At 40.9% G+C, this 15,368-nt stretch overlaps 1 protein-coding gene across 3 annotated transcripts in view; it reads left to right on the top strand.

Annotated features, from left to right (window-relative positions):
* The window catches only part of lpin2 (lipin 2), a 126,889-nt gene that overhangs the window by 54,711 nt on the left and 56,810 nt on the right, over positions 1-15,368 (top strand). For all 3 annotated transcript variants that reach the window (XM_087986478.1, XM_087986477.1, XM_087986480.1), the window contains exons 4-8: positions 4,873-5,183; positions 7,413-7,520; positions 9,002-9,125; positions 11,656-12,019; positions 13,956-14,055. In XM_087986478.1, the coding sequence (XP_087842604.1) occupies positions 4,873-5,183; positions 7,413-7,520; positions 9,002-9,125; positions 11,656-12,019; positions 13,956-14,055 (1,007 nt within the window). The remainder of the gene's footprint in view (positions 1-4,872; positions 5,184-7,412; positions 7,521-9,001; positions 9,126-11,655; positions 12,020-13,955; positions 14,056-15,368) is intronic.

The raw sequence follows: 15,368 nt of genomic DNA, 5'->3' as shown, positions 1-15,368 counted from the left end.
GCACTCCCAGATCCCTCTGTACTTTGGCCTTACGAATTTTCTCACCGTTTAGAAAGTAATCCATGCTTCTATTCTTTTTTCCAAAGTGCAAGACCTCGCATTTGTTCACATTGAATTCCATCAGCCGTTTCCTGGATCACTCTTCCCAACTGTCTAGATCCTTCTGCAGCCTCCCCACTTCCTCAGTACTACCTGTCTGTCCACCTAACTTTGTATCATCTGCAAACTTCGCTAGAATGCCCCCAGTACCTTCATCCAGATCATTAATATATAATGTGAACAGCTGCGGCCCCAACACTGAACCCTGCGGGACACCGCTTGTCACTGGCTGTCATTCCGAAAAAGAACCTTTTATCCCAACTCTCTGCCTTCTGTCAGACAGCCAATCCTCAATCCATAGCAGTAGCTCACTTCAAACACTATGGGCCTTCACCTTGCTCAGCAGCCTCCCGTGTGGCATCTTATCAAAGGCCTTTTGGAAGTTGAGGTAGATAACATCCACTGGGTTTCCCTGGTCTAACCTCCTTGTCACCTCTTCAAAGAACTCCAACCGGTTTGTCAGGCATGACCTCCCCTTACTAAATCCATGTTGACTTGTTCTAATCCGACCCTGCTCTTCCAAGAATTTAGAAACCTCATCCTTAATGATGGATTCTAGAATTTTGCCAACAACCGAGGTTCGGCTAATTGGCCTGTAATTTTCCATCTTTTGCCTTGATCCTTTCTTGAACAAGGGGGTTACAACAGCGATCTTCCAATCATCCGGGACTTTCCCTGACTCCAGTGACTTTTGAAAGATCTCAACCAACGCCTCCGCTATTTCCTCAGCCACCTCCCTTAGAACTCTAGGATGTAGCCCATCGGGGCCAAAGAGATATATCAATTTTAAGACCTTTTAGCTTTTCCAGCACTTTCTCTTTTGTAGTGGCAACCATACTCAACTCAGCCCCCGCCTCCTTTAATTATTGGTATATTACTCCTGTCTTCCACTGTGAAGACTGATGCAAAGTACTTATTAAGTTCTGCTACTATTTCCTTATCTCCCATCACTAGGCTTCCAGCATCAGTTTGAAGTGGCCCAATGGTTTGTTTCTTATGTATTGAAAGAAACTTTTACTATCATTTCTAATATTACTGGATAGCCTACCTTCATATTTGATCCTCTCCTTCTTATTTCTCTCTTTGTTATCCTCTGTTTGTTTTTGTAGCCTTCCCAATCTTCTGATTTTCCAGTGCTCTTGGCCACTTTATAGGATCTCTCTTTTTCTTTGATAAATTTCCTGACTTCCTTTGTCAGCCATGGCTGTCTATTTCCCCCCCCCCCCCCCCCCGGATAATCTTTCTCTTGGGAATGATCCTCTGTACAGTGTCCTCAATTTTACCCACAAACTCCTGCCATTTTTGCTCTACTGTCTTCCCTGCTAGGCTCTGCTTCCAGTCTATTTTCGTCAGTTCCTTTCTCATGCCCTCATAATTACCTTTATTTAACAGTAACACCATTTCATCCGATTTTACCTTCTCTCTTTCAAACTGCAGACTGAACTCTACCATATTATGATCGCTGCTTCCTAAGTGTTCCCTTACTTTAAGATTTTTTATAAAGTCTGGTTCATTACATAGCACTAGGTCCAGAAAAGCCTGCTCTCTTGTGGGCTCCATGAAAGCTGTTCCAAAAAGCCATCCTGTAAGCGTTCCATGAATTCCCTTTCTTTGGATCCACTGGCAAAATTATTTACCCAGTCCACCCCTCAATTCCACCCACACAGACTCCACATCATCTGATGTGGAGTCATTCAGTGCCATAGATTTAATTTTGTTCTGAACTAACAAGGCAACCCCGCCCCCCTCTGCCCACCTCCCTGTCTTTTCGATAAGTTGAAAACCCTTGGATGTTTAACTGCCAGTCCTGACCCCCCTGTAACCACGTCTCTGTGATGCCTACCACATCATAATCATTCACGATGATCTGTGCCATTAGTTCGTCTGCTTTGTTACGAATGCTGTGAGCATTCAGGTAAAGTGCCTTAATGCTAACTTTCTTATCATTAGAGATATTGGAAGTCATAAGATGTCCTAAGTTATCCTTCCTTTTTGCTGCATTCCCAGTCTGTCTCAAGTTTAAATCTGCCTGCACATATGCTATCTTGCCGCTTATCTTTCCATTTAACTCCATACTCCCTGTCGCTTTCACTTTCCCTTCCCCCCCCAGCTCAGAAGTTTAAAGTCCTACTAACCACCCTATTTATCCTCTTTGCTAGAACATTGGTACCTGATCGGTTCAGGTGGAGACCGTCCCAACAGTACAGATCCCCCCGGTTCCAAAACTGATGCCAATGCCCCATGAAGTGGAATCCCTCTTTCCCACACCAATCCCTTAGCCACGTGTTTACTTCCCTAATTTTCTTATCCCTATGCCAATTGGCACGTGGCTCGGGCAGTAATCCGGAGATTATGACCCCTGAGGACCTGTACTTCAATTTCCTTCCTAGTGCTTGATAATCCCCAAACAGGTCCTTCACCTTAGCTTTGCCTATGTTGTTAGTCCCAACGTGGACCACAACAACTGGATCCTCCCCCTCCCGCTCCAATATCCTTTCAAGCTGGTCAGAGATGTCCCGAACCCTGGCACCGGGGAGGCAAAACACCATGCGAGACTCCCGATCCGGCTTGCAAAGGATACAATCTGTCCCCCTAATTATAGAATCCCCTATAACAACTACTTGACTTTTTGCTCCCCCATCTTGAATGGCCTTCTGCATCATGGTCTCCTTCTTTCTCTCCTTCTTTCTTTCTCTCTCTCCTTCTTTCTCTCTCTCCTTCTTTCTTTCTCTCTCTCCTTCTTTCTTTCTCTCTCTCCTTCTTTCTTTCTCTCTCTCCTTCTTTCTTTCTCTCTCTCCTTCTTTCTTTCTCTCTCTCCTTCTTTCTTTCTCTCTCTCCTTCTTTCTTTTTCTCTCTCTCCTTCTTTCTTTCTCTCTCTCCTTCTTTCTTTCTCTCTCTCCTTCTTTCTTTCTCTCTCTCCTTCTTTCTTTCTCTCTCTCCTTCTTTCTTTCTCTCTCTCCTTCTTTCTCTCTCTCTCTCCTTCTTTCTCTCTCTCTCTCCTTCTTTCTCTCTCTCTCTCCTTCTTTCTCTCTCTCTCTCTCCTTCTTTCTCTCTCTCTCTCCTTCTTTCTCTCTCTCTCTCCTTCTTTCTCTCTCTCTCTCCTTCTTTCTCTCTCTCTCTCCTTCTTTCTCTCTCTCTCTCCTTCTTTCTCTCTCTCTCTCCTTCTTTCTCTCTCTCTCTCTCCTTCTTTCTCTCTCTCTCTCTCCTTCTTTCTCTCTCTCTCTCTCCTTCTTTCTCTCTCTCTCTCTCCTTCTTTCTCTCTCTCTCTCTCCTTCTTTCTCTCTCTCTCTCTCCTTCTTTCTCTCTCTCTCTCTCCTTCTTTCTCTCTCTCTCTCTCCTTCTTTCTCTCTCTCTCTCTCCTTCTTTCTCTCTCTCTCTCTCCTTCTTTCTCTCTCTCTCTCTCCTTCTTTCTCTCTCTCTCTCTCCTTCTTTCTCTCTCTCTCTCTCCTTCTTTCTCTCTCTCTCTCTCCTTCTTTCTCTCTCTCTCTCTCCTTCTTTCTCTCTCTCTCTCTCCTTCTTTCTCTCTCTCTCTCCTTCTTTCTCTCTCTCTCCTTCTTTCTCTCTCTCTCTCCTTCTTTCTCTCTCTCTCTCCTTCTTTCTCTCTCTCTCTCTCCTTCTTTCTCTCTCTCTCTCTCCTTCTTTCTCTCTCTCTCTCCTTCTTTCTCTCTCTCCTTCTTTCTCTCTCTCTCTCCTTCTTTCTCTCTCTCTCTCCTTCTTTCTCTCTCTCTCTCCTTCTTTCTCTCTCTCTCTCCTTCTTTCTCTCTCTCTCTCCTTCTTTCTCTCTCTCTCTCCTTCTTTCTCTCTCTCTCTCCTTCTTTCTCTCTCTCCTTCTTTCTCTCTCTCCTTCTTTCTCTCTCTTTCTTCCTCGCGTGCGCTCTTTCTCTCTCTCTCTCTCTCTCTCTCTCTCTCTCTCTCTCTCTCTCTCTCTCTCTCTCTCTCTCTCTTTCCCTCTTTCTCTTTCTCTCTGTCTCTTTCTGTCTCTCTTTCTCTCACTCTCTTTCTCTCACTCTCTCTGCCTCTCTTTCGTTTGCCCTCTCTTTCGTTTGCCCTCTCTTTCGTTTGCCCTCTCTTTCGCGCCCCCCCCTCGCCCCCCCCCCTCGCCCCCCCCCCTCGCCCCCCCCCCTCGCCCCCCCCCCTCGCCCCCCCCCTCGCCCCCCCCCCCTCGCCCCCCCCCTCGCCCCCCCCCTCGCCCCCCCCCTCGCCCCCCCCCTCGCCCCCCCCCTTCGCCCCCCCCCTCGCCCCCCCCCTCGCCCCCCCCTCGCCCCCCCCCTCGCCCCCCCCCCCCCTCGCCCCCCCCCCTCGCCGCCCCCCCCCTCGCCCCCCCCCTCGCCCCCCCCCTCGCCCCCCCCCTCGCCCCCCCCCCTCGCCCCCCCCCTCGCCCCCCCCCCTCGCCCCCCCCCCTCGCCCCCCCCCTCGCCCCCCCCCCTCGCCCCCCCCCCTCGCCCCCCCCCCTCGCCCCCCCCCCTCGCCCCCCCCCCTCGCCCCCCCTCCCTCGCCCCCTCGCCACCCCCCCTCCCTCACCACCCCCTCCTTCGCCCCCCCTTTCTCTTTTAAAAGTGTTGTTGTTCTGAATTTTTTCTCAAGTTCCCAAGCAATGTAGCAGCATATAAAACAGTAATTGCTGCTCCTGCTATTTGAGGGAATCACCTCAAACACCTAATGTACCTCAAAAATGAGCAGCTGTTACAGCCAGAAATGTTTTCCAGAATTGCCCAGAATCCTATTTGGTCTTTCTGTACTTTATGCTGTAAATGCTTTCCTCTCTCTAACTAGGAGAAAGTTCCTCCTCACCTGGCTACATCACCCATCCTTACAGAAGAAGGGCAGTTTTTCAAGGGTATGCAGCTGACATTGGGCAAATCCCCAACTGACCGAGAGATAAAACGTCATGATATAGACAGTACTGGTCAGGTTGCTGCACCAGAGACCTCTGTCTGCATTGGTTCAATAAAGAAGAAAAAGCGAAGGAAGAAGAAATTTAAGCTAGATGGCAAAAAAGAAGACCGTGTATCATCAACTGGCAGTGAAGACATTTTTGAAATGGACATTAGCTCTGATGATGAAAAACCAACACATTCTCCCAGGTAAGAATAAATCTTTCTCTAAGCTTCTAATTCATAAAATTCCTTTGACTTTTGGTTATTCTGTACTCATTTCAAAACTGATTGCAATTAGTTATGCAGTTAGATTTTTATCTTGCTCCAGTAAATAAAGACCGATTAGTTGTAATGTTAAAGATTATTTTCTCATATTCTCTTGTGTAGACAATCATTTAATTATCAATATATTCACTGATATCTGTAAGTAAACTTCATCTCCTATGATCTGTCCTTTGTGGAGTTATATAACTTGACAGCTATCAATAGTAATCTACTTAGTGAATGAAAGTCTTGGATTAATCAGTTATTACATTCACTCCAGATTGGTGGTTACTGAAACCAGAGTAATCCGCTTATAGTCACCTCTCCGCATTTTCACTTCAATAGAAAGATCAAGTATGCAACATTCGTTAAAATAGCTGTTGCACAAAACAAACAAAGATTGCAAGGAATTTGCCCTTTTTGTCGTCATAAATTTGAATGTCTTGTTTCTAAAGACAGAATTACTTGTTACTGAGCAGGAAATTAGAAATTTTTGTGCCATTCTTTGTTTATATTTTTTCTGATCAACCTGCATAATGATATTATTACACATGTATGAAATAGGTGGGTATTGATCCTAGGTCTCCTACCCCTGAGGGTCATGCCTGCACAATTACAGCCCTCTGTTTGTGCCTTTCTTCAAGTAATGGGCAAGATTTTGGCGACACAGATAATGAGTTCAAAACGTTATTGCATAAATTAGCAATTTGAAAAAGGACACACATCCCACACTCCAGACCATGTCAACACATGGGCTGCTTTTATCACCAGTCCATTTTCACCCACTGATGAGAGCCCATAAGCAACTTTTCTATTGCCCCAGCTCACCAATATCCACTCCTTTGCCTGCTCAACTGCTGTTTTCTCCCTGTCCCTCCTCTTGGCTCAATTCAGCAAAAGTCGCCCACTTATTTGTCATCACATCCACAAACATTCACTCCCTTCATGACTGCCAGCAGCAGTGTTTCACCTTCAAGATGTACTTTAGAAATTAACTGTGGCTCCTTTAGACAGCACTTTTTGATTCCATTGTTGCTACCATCAAGAATGACCAGAATGTCAGAAACATCGGAACACCACTACCTGCAAATCCCCCTCCAAGCCACTTGCCATCCTGACTTGGAAATATGTTGGCATTCTTTCATTGTCGCAGGGCCAAAATCCCAGAACTCGTTTTGAATTTACCTACTGCAAATGGACTGCAACAGTTCAGTAAGGTAGCTCACCAGCTCCTTGTAAAGGGCAGTTATGGATGGACAACAAATGCTAGCCCAGCCAGTGACATCCATATCCTGTGAATAAATAAAAATTTCAAACTACATCCAAGCCTGGGTCTTGGACAAGAAACCTCTTTTTTTGCTTTGAGACAGAATACATGAGTCAAAATCCCTGACTAATTGTCCTCACCCTTTAGATTGACCTGATCTCCAGCTGATATTTGACCAGTGTCTTGCTACCCCTCATTATCAAAGGGACCTCTACACATGTGCTTAACACGGTGCTCAAAACCTTCATAGTCCTTTTGGGATTAACCTAGCTCCAATTGATTTGTTAAAATCCAATTTTTTAATGTGGAAAGCTTAATTTGATTCATTCTTTCTACATGTACATAAAACCTGATTTACAATTCCAATCAAAAATCATTTCAGAATTAGTTTTGTTCCTTCGTATCTGCTTATTCATTTGTCAGATAACTGTTTCTAGATTACCAGTTATTTGGCTTCTTTGCTTTCTGCAAGAGAATTCAGTAGAAGACTCTTTAAAAGCCACTTGAATGGAACATCATGCTTATTTCCCACCTCAAATTCAACTTCATTTCCTTCAGACTCTTATTGGTGAGAGAAAATAACACTATAGATAATGTCAATGTTGAAAGAACTTATGAGAAAGGGGCTCACAGTCGACTTTGGTTTGAATTGAAATCTCTGTGCGACTGTTTTTCAAACCTCATTGCATAATCAATATTATCCCAGGTGTGCATAGCTTTCTAAAGTTTAAGTATGATTTTTCAACATCTTGCCTAAATTTTCAGAGCCCTATTTCTGTGAGAGCAGTCTTTAGCAAGGCCAGTAATTTAGCAAAACCGAACGCTTAATTGTCACTGTAAGCAAAAACCTGTTGTTGAATAATGTAAGGATGAATACAACACATATATCCCTTTTTTTTGTATAGGGGGTTGTCTCACACTTCCTTAAAGGACAACGAATTAAAAGAACCTTCATCCTTTTCCCATGAGATTAACTACCCACATTCTGATGGTGACTGGTCTCCTGCTGAGAGGTACGTAATGCAATCCTAAGTCAAAAGGAGTTATAACTTTCTCTCTTTGTCTGACAAATACTTTTTAATTGAACATAAATTTCGGTGATCTAGCAGAGAGCCTGTTAAATTGTGGACAATAGTTCTTGTGATATGTTGCCTGCTGCTATGACCAAAACTCATTAAATTGTTATCTCAGTTACACTGTCCAATGTATAAGGCATTAAGTACCTTGGCTTTTGTAAAAATTTGAAATGCTACTTTATCTGCGCCAACAGTAGCACAATTTTGTAGTGATTTTATTTTTGATAGAAAGTTACGTGAACATTCTAACTTTGAAACAAAAGCTTTATATCTAGGAGCATAAAAAGTCATCTTAATAGCCAGGTGTGTCAAAAAACCCTAGTACGACAGAAATTTGGTAATGTCAATATACAATTGGCTATGGATTACTACTTTGTATTCATTAATCTTTTGGATTGTTTACAAATCTTTAGGACACTGTATTAATTAAATGCCCATTCCTGTTGAATCCCTTAAACTTTTTTTTAAAACTAGAATTAGTGTTTCAAAGTTCTAGTAGCAGTTGTTGGAAATTACTGTTCTCCAACTGCAGCAGTTCATTTGTGAAACTGTTCCATCGATTTGCAACAGATGTAAGCATACTGTTATCCTCACTTCCAAGAATGGATTTGCTACTTCTGTCAGTACAACACACATTTTGTCATTGTTTAGGAAGGAATTTTGAACAATTTGCAAGATTGCCAAATATTTATGTCAGAATTTCCTTCATCTCAGGGGGCAGATAGATGTTGCGTAAAACATTGAGCCAAAAGGTCAGTAGAGTTCCAGTTTTAATTTTTGAACTGTATCAACTGGCAGAACCCATTCTGAGTAGCTGCAGAGTCCTGTAATTGGCTAGGTTTCCTATTACCAATTGCTATTTAGGAAGTTCACAAATGGTTAGCAGCAGCATTCTGTATTCAAATATTGTTTATGGTCCAGAGTTCTAAATGAAACAGTTATTTTGGAGGTGCTACTTCGATCTGATTCCTTGTTTGTGCTTATTTCTGCAAACCATGCTTTTGCCATTTTGCTCAGTCGGAGTGACCTTGTAAGTCTTGCTTCTAATTGCAGTTGCAGTGGTTTGTGGACAGGATAACTTGTGTAGGCTAGGATGTTAAAACAAATCACTTGGGCAGTATTCTAGAAAGTTGACTTTGTCCATCAAAGTTTACCTAAGTATCAGTACCTATCTTTAGTGAGAAAATGAAGGGGAAATTATAAATTTAAGTTTTTATGCCATTGCAAGGAACCTTTTAAGTTTATCTTGGTAGTCATGGTGAAGAAAACACTCATTAACTCAGTTTAAGGGTTGCCATTGTCAATGTTTTATATTCTGAGCAAAATACTCAAACTGTACTGAAAAATATTTTGTTCCAAAATGTGGTGTCTTTCATTTTTTTAAAAGAATGCCTTTTCCTCCATTTTCTCCAATTTAGCGCATCCATTTCTCAGCCGTTTTCTCCTAAAAGTGACTCTGAACTAATGGTGAAACCATCTGATGTGCTGATACCTGAGTCCCACATGCAGTGGTCCTGGGGAGAGTTTCCAGAATCAACAAGGGTAATGAATGAATTCATTTCAAGTCCCTCTTGATTTTAAAATCTTTGTTGAGATTTGCAATTTAATTTTATAAGACTGAGTATTGTAAACTAAAACTACAGTATTTCCTCATGCCTTTAAAGCCTGAACGCAAGTTCTGACATGAAAAATTTACAAGACATCATGACAAAGCTTTTCAGGGTGGAGGGGTGGGCAGAAAACATCACTTGCCTAGGAAACTAGATGAATTTACCTTATTTATTTTTTTTGAAGGTTCAAATAAATCTTTTCATGAAGGTTGTAATTATTTCAATGGTTCAAGTCCTTCGGTTCAATTAAATTGAAGATTAATGGAATCTTGATCTGACGATGTTAACCAGACTGGCTGCACGGAAGTGTGGAATTCATGTCTTACAAAGAAATTGAATGTTAGACTAAAGAGCAAGAGTGCACTCAGCCATTTTCAGCGTTATCATTTGTATCAAATACTGCAATTATGGTTACACCAACTGCAGAGGGCTCATTTTGAGACCCTACAGTTGTAACACCATAGATAGCTGCCCTATTAAATAATAATTTTGGGTTATTTCTTAATTGCTGGCCCACTTCAGTTGCTCACCTAACTGCTCACCAACCACAGTGTGGTGTGTGGGATGGTAAGATGAATCAAGATTATCAGACTGAGAGCAGCCAGCAGTAGAAAGATGAGTAGGGAGCAGTCAGAAATGGGAGGTGGTGGGCAGGGGGGGGACATAGAGGCTGGGAACAGGATGGCAAGTGGGACACGAAGAATGAGTGATCTCGTGATTTGAGAGGACACAGGCACTATGATGTCAGTAGTAGAAGGGAACCGTGCTCAAGTGGGTAGAGGTGGGAACCAAATAATTTTGTTCCAGCTCGTTGTCAGGAGATACAGTAAACAAATTGCTGTTTGAGTATAACTGAAAAAAGGAACATTTTTCTCAAGGCAGAGAAATGAACCACCGAATGGCTGACATATACTCTGAAGACTGATAGATTATATCAAACAGCGTTTCCCTTTGTTCACAACAAGCAAGTCACTGACTGTATCCAAGTATCCCATGCTTACAAAACATGCAGACACTGTATCCAACATTTGATGTAGTTCCACTATTGGATATAATGTGCTACATAATCCTCAGTGTACAGAGTTATGCTGACAGCCAATTTAGAATTGTCAGTTACGCTTGCATTATGATGCACAGACATGCATTGATGGCTACATATCAAAATACATGGTGCTTCATTCTTTGCAGGCAGAAAGAATGTGTGCGTGCACACTGCATATATGACAATAAAGGCTATTGACTCTGCTTTGCCATTCAGTGAGATTATCACAGATAATCCTTGGCTGTACATTCCTGCCATATCCATGCATCTCTTGATTCCCCTGCTGGTTAGAAATCCTGTCTAGTTCAGCTTTGAATATACTTCATGACCCAACATTGACAGCCCTGTACACTTGTTTCAGTGCAGCAGAATAGGTGACAGTTATTGTCTGGTTCATTTCTCAGGGCAATGTCTTGACTAACTGGGCTCAACCTATCTTGTTTAAATATAAACCAAGCTTGGCAGTTAACTGTCAGTTAACATTAACTAGTGTATTTTCTACCTCTACCAATCTGAGTCCATTTGCCAACCAAACAGTACTGTCCTCTGACTTTAGATGTTTTTTCTTAACCTTGCTATTCTCTTGAATTGTCCTGACGATAGCAAGACAGAAAGCATTGACAAAATCAGTCTATCTTCAGCAATATTCAAGTTCTGTACAATCAAGCAAGTATTTATAAAAGTACTGCTTATGGGAAGAATTAAACTAATACGTAAGGGGAGAGATGGCAAACGAGGACTCAAAGGAAAGACAATGTCATTTTTGTGTGTAGTGATGTGTCTTTTTTAGTAAAACATAATGCCACTAAAAATGCTTAATTTCACTTCAGAATTGTCATTGAAATTTTGAGATTTTCTGGAGGTGAATTGCTTCACATGGTATGTCAAGACAAGCTATTGTCTTTTCAAGAACTTGTTAATAAACATTTTCAGATTCATGTCCAGTATATTAAAGGTGGCAAGGTAGTGGTTTCTTGGTGATGTATTCTAAAACTCTATTTACTTTTCCAGTAGTCTTTCTACATTGGTTGCAGGTGTTCAGTAACTTTGACATTAATCCTACAAGTTTTTACCTCCCTCAGCATCATTGAATGCAATCTTGCATGGTAGCTCCTCCATAAATCTGTTTGCAGAAGACAGTAATTATTCTACATTGCCTCCACTTGTATCTGAATTTCTTTGTGGCATTTAAATTTCATATATTCGCACATCTCTCCAAACTTGTGGTTTTGATTTTCCCACTACCTGACCTGACAATGCCTCCATTTAGATTATTAATGACAAGACTTTGCCATTGATTCATAATTCTACTCATCCTTTCTGTTCAAAGAAGAAGTCTGTATCAGTTTGTGACTGGTTACTTAATGTCTAATTTATGTTTTTTGTAAGTTAGTCAAGCTGTTCAATTTGTATTTTACAGGTTACTAAAAGAGAGAGGCAGGAACATCCAGAAACTGTCCATATTACACCATCTGAAAACACTCACTTCAGGGTAATCCATCATTCTGATGCCATGGATGTGGATGTCACAGCTTGCAAAATCGTAACTCGTGCAGTTCTGAAACCTGAGGCTAGAGCAGTTGTGGATATTCACCAAGCAGCTGCTGACAGTGAAGTTGCATCATCTGAGGAAATGTTTAGTAACATGCTTTCTCAAGCCCCAGATTCATGTGGTATCTTAGCAACTGGAGTCTCTGATATGTCTCAGATAGACAGTCCCTCTGTAGACATTGAAACACAGCTTTCAACTGTTACAAAATTAGATTCACCATCCAAGAAAAAAGGTAATGTACTTATGTTGCTGCTACTCCATATAAAAATATATGCAAATGTGATTAATTCACTTGTGTACTACTGAGATACTTGTTCTGAATTATTGGTGTTGCCCGTCTCTGGGAGACAACAGTGCATACATAGATCAAGATACAGTGGAGACACTTTGAGCTCTATAAAACCACAATTCATTTATTAAGTACTTAAACAAATAACACTCATTTTTATCTATTAAGAGATATCTCAATCACTGTCCTGATTTCTGTAACTAAACCCAAACATTACTACCTGGGAGAGTTCGCAGCTGGCCAGGCTGAAACTCTGTTGATGTCTTCATCACATCTCTTGACTTATGGTACTTCTTGCACATCATGAATCTTTGAAGTGTTGTTGAACAAAGGAATTTCTTCAGGCTCTTTAGACACAAGACTCAGTGCCAAGTATGTCTTATTTGGAATTATGCATGCATGTGACCAATCCTGAATGTTTTGTCCAATATATGCCTTATCTGGAAGAGAGAGCAGTTCCTAATGTCCTGCAGTTTTAACTCTTAGCAGACCTGACTGATTCAGTACAATTTCATTCATATAACAGCCCATTGTTAAACTACTTATCAGTTCCTGTTATTTTAGCCTTATCCAACACTGATGTCAGACTTTAGGAAGGTGATGAAGCCTTGAGAGGGTGAGGAAAAGACTTATTAGAATAGTTCTAGGAATGAGGAACTTCAGGTGTGGATTGGATAAATTCAAAAAATTGATGCTGTTTTCAGAGAAGTTGAGAAAATATGTAAGATTTGGCCAGAATTAAGGGTTTCAGATAGATGTGACCGAAACTGTTCCTACTGACAGTTAGGTCAAGAACCAGATGACTGGAATTTGTGTTTGAAAGTCATTGAAGAGTTTAGTGGCAACGTGAAAAGTCGTTACATGGTGAGTAGTTTAGGAACTGAAATGCGCTGCCCAAGTGTGATGAAAAGGGGTACGAACATGGGGAACGGGAGAATTTCTATGGGTCTGTGGAAAGGATGGGGAAATTAGGGACTGGAGTAGGCCATTGAGCCACTTGAGCTTGTTCTGCCATTGAGTGATATCGAAGTTGGCATGGCCTAACTCTATCGGGGTCTTTAATACCATTGCTTAACAAAAATTATCTATTTCCAGTTTAAAATTAATAAATAATTTTAGCATCAACTGCCTTTTGTGGAAGAGTTCAAACCTCTACCACTCTGTGTCGAAGTATTTCTCAATCCCTCTCCTGAATGGTTTGTCCTTAATCAGTCATAGGGTCATAAAGATAGAAAGCACATAAACAGACCCTTTGGTCCAACTTGTCTATGCTGACCAGATAACCTAGGTTAATCTAGTCCCATACCATCTTGTAAGTACCCTGATCTATCTTTATTCAGTCCTTTTTTAGCTTCACCTTTGCCTGCATTGACATCCATCTGCATAGCTTTCCCCATTCACGTAGTGTGTTAATATCCCTTTGTAATTTTTAACCAATATCTACACTGGCTACAATGCTCCTCATGACTTTCTGTGCTGTTATCTAAGTCCTTATTGAATAACTTGAATAATGAAGGCCGTGATAGAGATTTTTGTGGAACATTCTGCCAATTTGAATGTCTACCCATTGTCCCTACTCAACCAGTTTCCCAACCATGTCAATAATTTGTCCTGGAATTGCTGGGCTTCTACTTTAGTTAACAGTTATATGAATGAAAATAGATTGCTGATGCACAGAGCCTAATTGGACACAAAAAGATGAATGGCCTCTTATTGTAATCATTCTGAGATTTTGTTTTGTTTACTATGAGGTGCAGTGTGGACATCCCCTCCCTTTGCAGGGTTTTGGGCTTTTTAACCTAATTTAACTGTGGAAAGATGTTTGATCTAGCAGCTTTGTAGTTTCTAATATGCAGTATAATTCTGTATATTTTGATAGGTCTGCAGAAACGAAGTCAGCATCAGGGACCTGATGACATTTATTTGGACGATCTGACTGTTTTGGCACCCGAGGATGCTGCTCGCTATTTTCCTAAAAGGTACCATATTGCCTTCAATTGTATGTAAGGATTCCCTTGACTGGGTGGTTTGGGAATGCTAAGATGAAGTGGTCTAAATAAAGATATATGGTCTTTGGGCTTTAACAGCTTCCATAGAGAATGCTTGTTAATAATCCATTTTTTCAATTAAAAGAATTGCTGGGATTTGATTACTCCTTGATTAGGATGATTAAATATTTGAGACTGGTAATAAAGGAATGCAAAACATATTCCCAGTTTCATTATATTTACATAGATAGGTGTCTAATCTAAAACCTTTGTTTAGATGTTATATTTTATGAATCTAATGTCAGTGTTCCTCGTTTTTGACTTGTGACACTTATTTTTCTGATTGGGGGCGGTTTAACATTCCAGCAATTAGTGTAGTGTGCTTCTGTTGGTCTGATTGTTTCTCAATGTCTGCAATCAAATTTTACAGTCCTATGATGTCAAATTTCCTTCTTAATGCTCTAATCAAAAATGGTTAGAGAAGATACCAATAAAACATTACAATTCATACATGGCAAAATTTCTTCTGGAAGGAAGAAATAACAAACTGAACCAATAAAGTAATATAATCTGTGTTTTAAAAAAAAATTTTTTTTGGTCACCATCTTGAATTCTCCATTAAGGGAAGAACTTAGTACTCTCAGAATTGAATAACGTAACGAACGTAAGTGAAAATTTTATAAAGAAATTAAATCTGTCCACACAATTTGTACAACTAAAATGTAGAAATAAAATTGATGTTGCATGAACAGGATAGATATATGAAGAGATTAGATGAGACATGTCGTGGCCTTCATTCTGATGCCAGTGTTAGAAGTTTTTAGTTTTCCCTGAAGAATAAGATGTGATTTTCTGGCTTATGTGCTTGTTGTACTTCACAACACAAGATTTTCTTGTTTGCACTGTAAAAATAACAATGAAGAAGCAAAGAGCTAATACAAAATTCAAATGATCATTGTTGAACCAAGAGTTAATTGCTAGTGGGATAGGTGAAGACATCACAAGTACAAAGCATCTGAAAAGAGAAGTGAAAGATGACATGAGTGGATGGTGGGAAGGAGAGCAATCAGAAGACCCAAGATCAATTCAATTGACCGCAATTAGCAAGGTGATGATTAATGTGTCATTTTATAGGTCAACAACCAAAACATACAAAAGAAAAGTGATGTAGCATGAATTAGAGACCAGTATGGCAAGAGATTAGATGTTACATTACTTAGCCTTTTATTTCAAATGTCATGTAAGCAGACAGGTGGCATTTTTTTTTGCATTTTATTAATATTATAATGTCTCAGCTCACAAGT

This window comes from Chiloscyllium plagiosum, unplaced genomic scaffold, assembly GCF_037043375.1.
Source record: "Chiloscyllium plagiosum isolate Xiang-an unplaced genomic scaffold, Cpla_swu_hap1 HiC_scaffold_4, whole genome shotgun sequence".
NCBI lineage: Eukaryota > Metazoa > Chordata > Chondrichthyes > Orectolobiformes > Hemiscylliidae > Chiloscyllium > Chiloscyllium plagiosum.
This window is presented reverse-complemented; position numbering and strand designations above follow the sequence as displayed.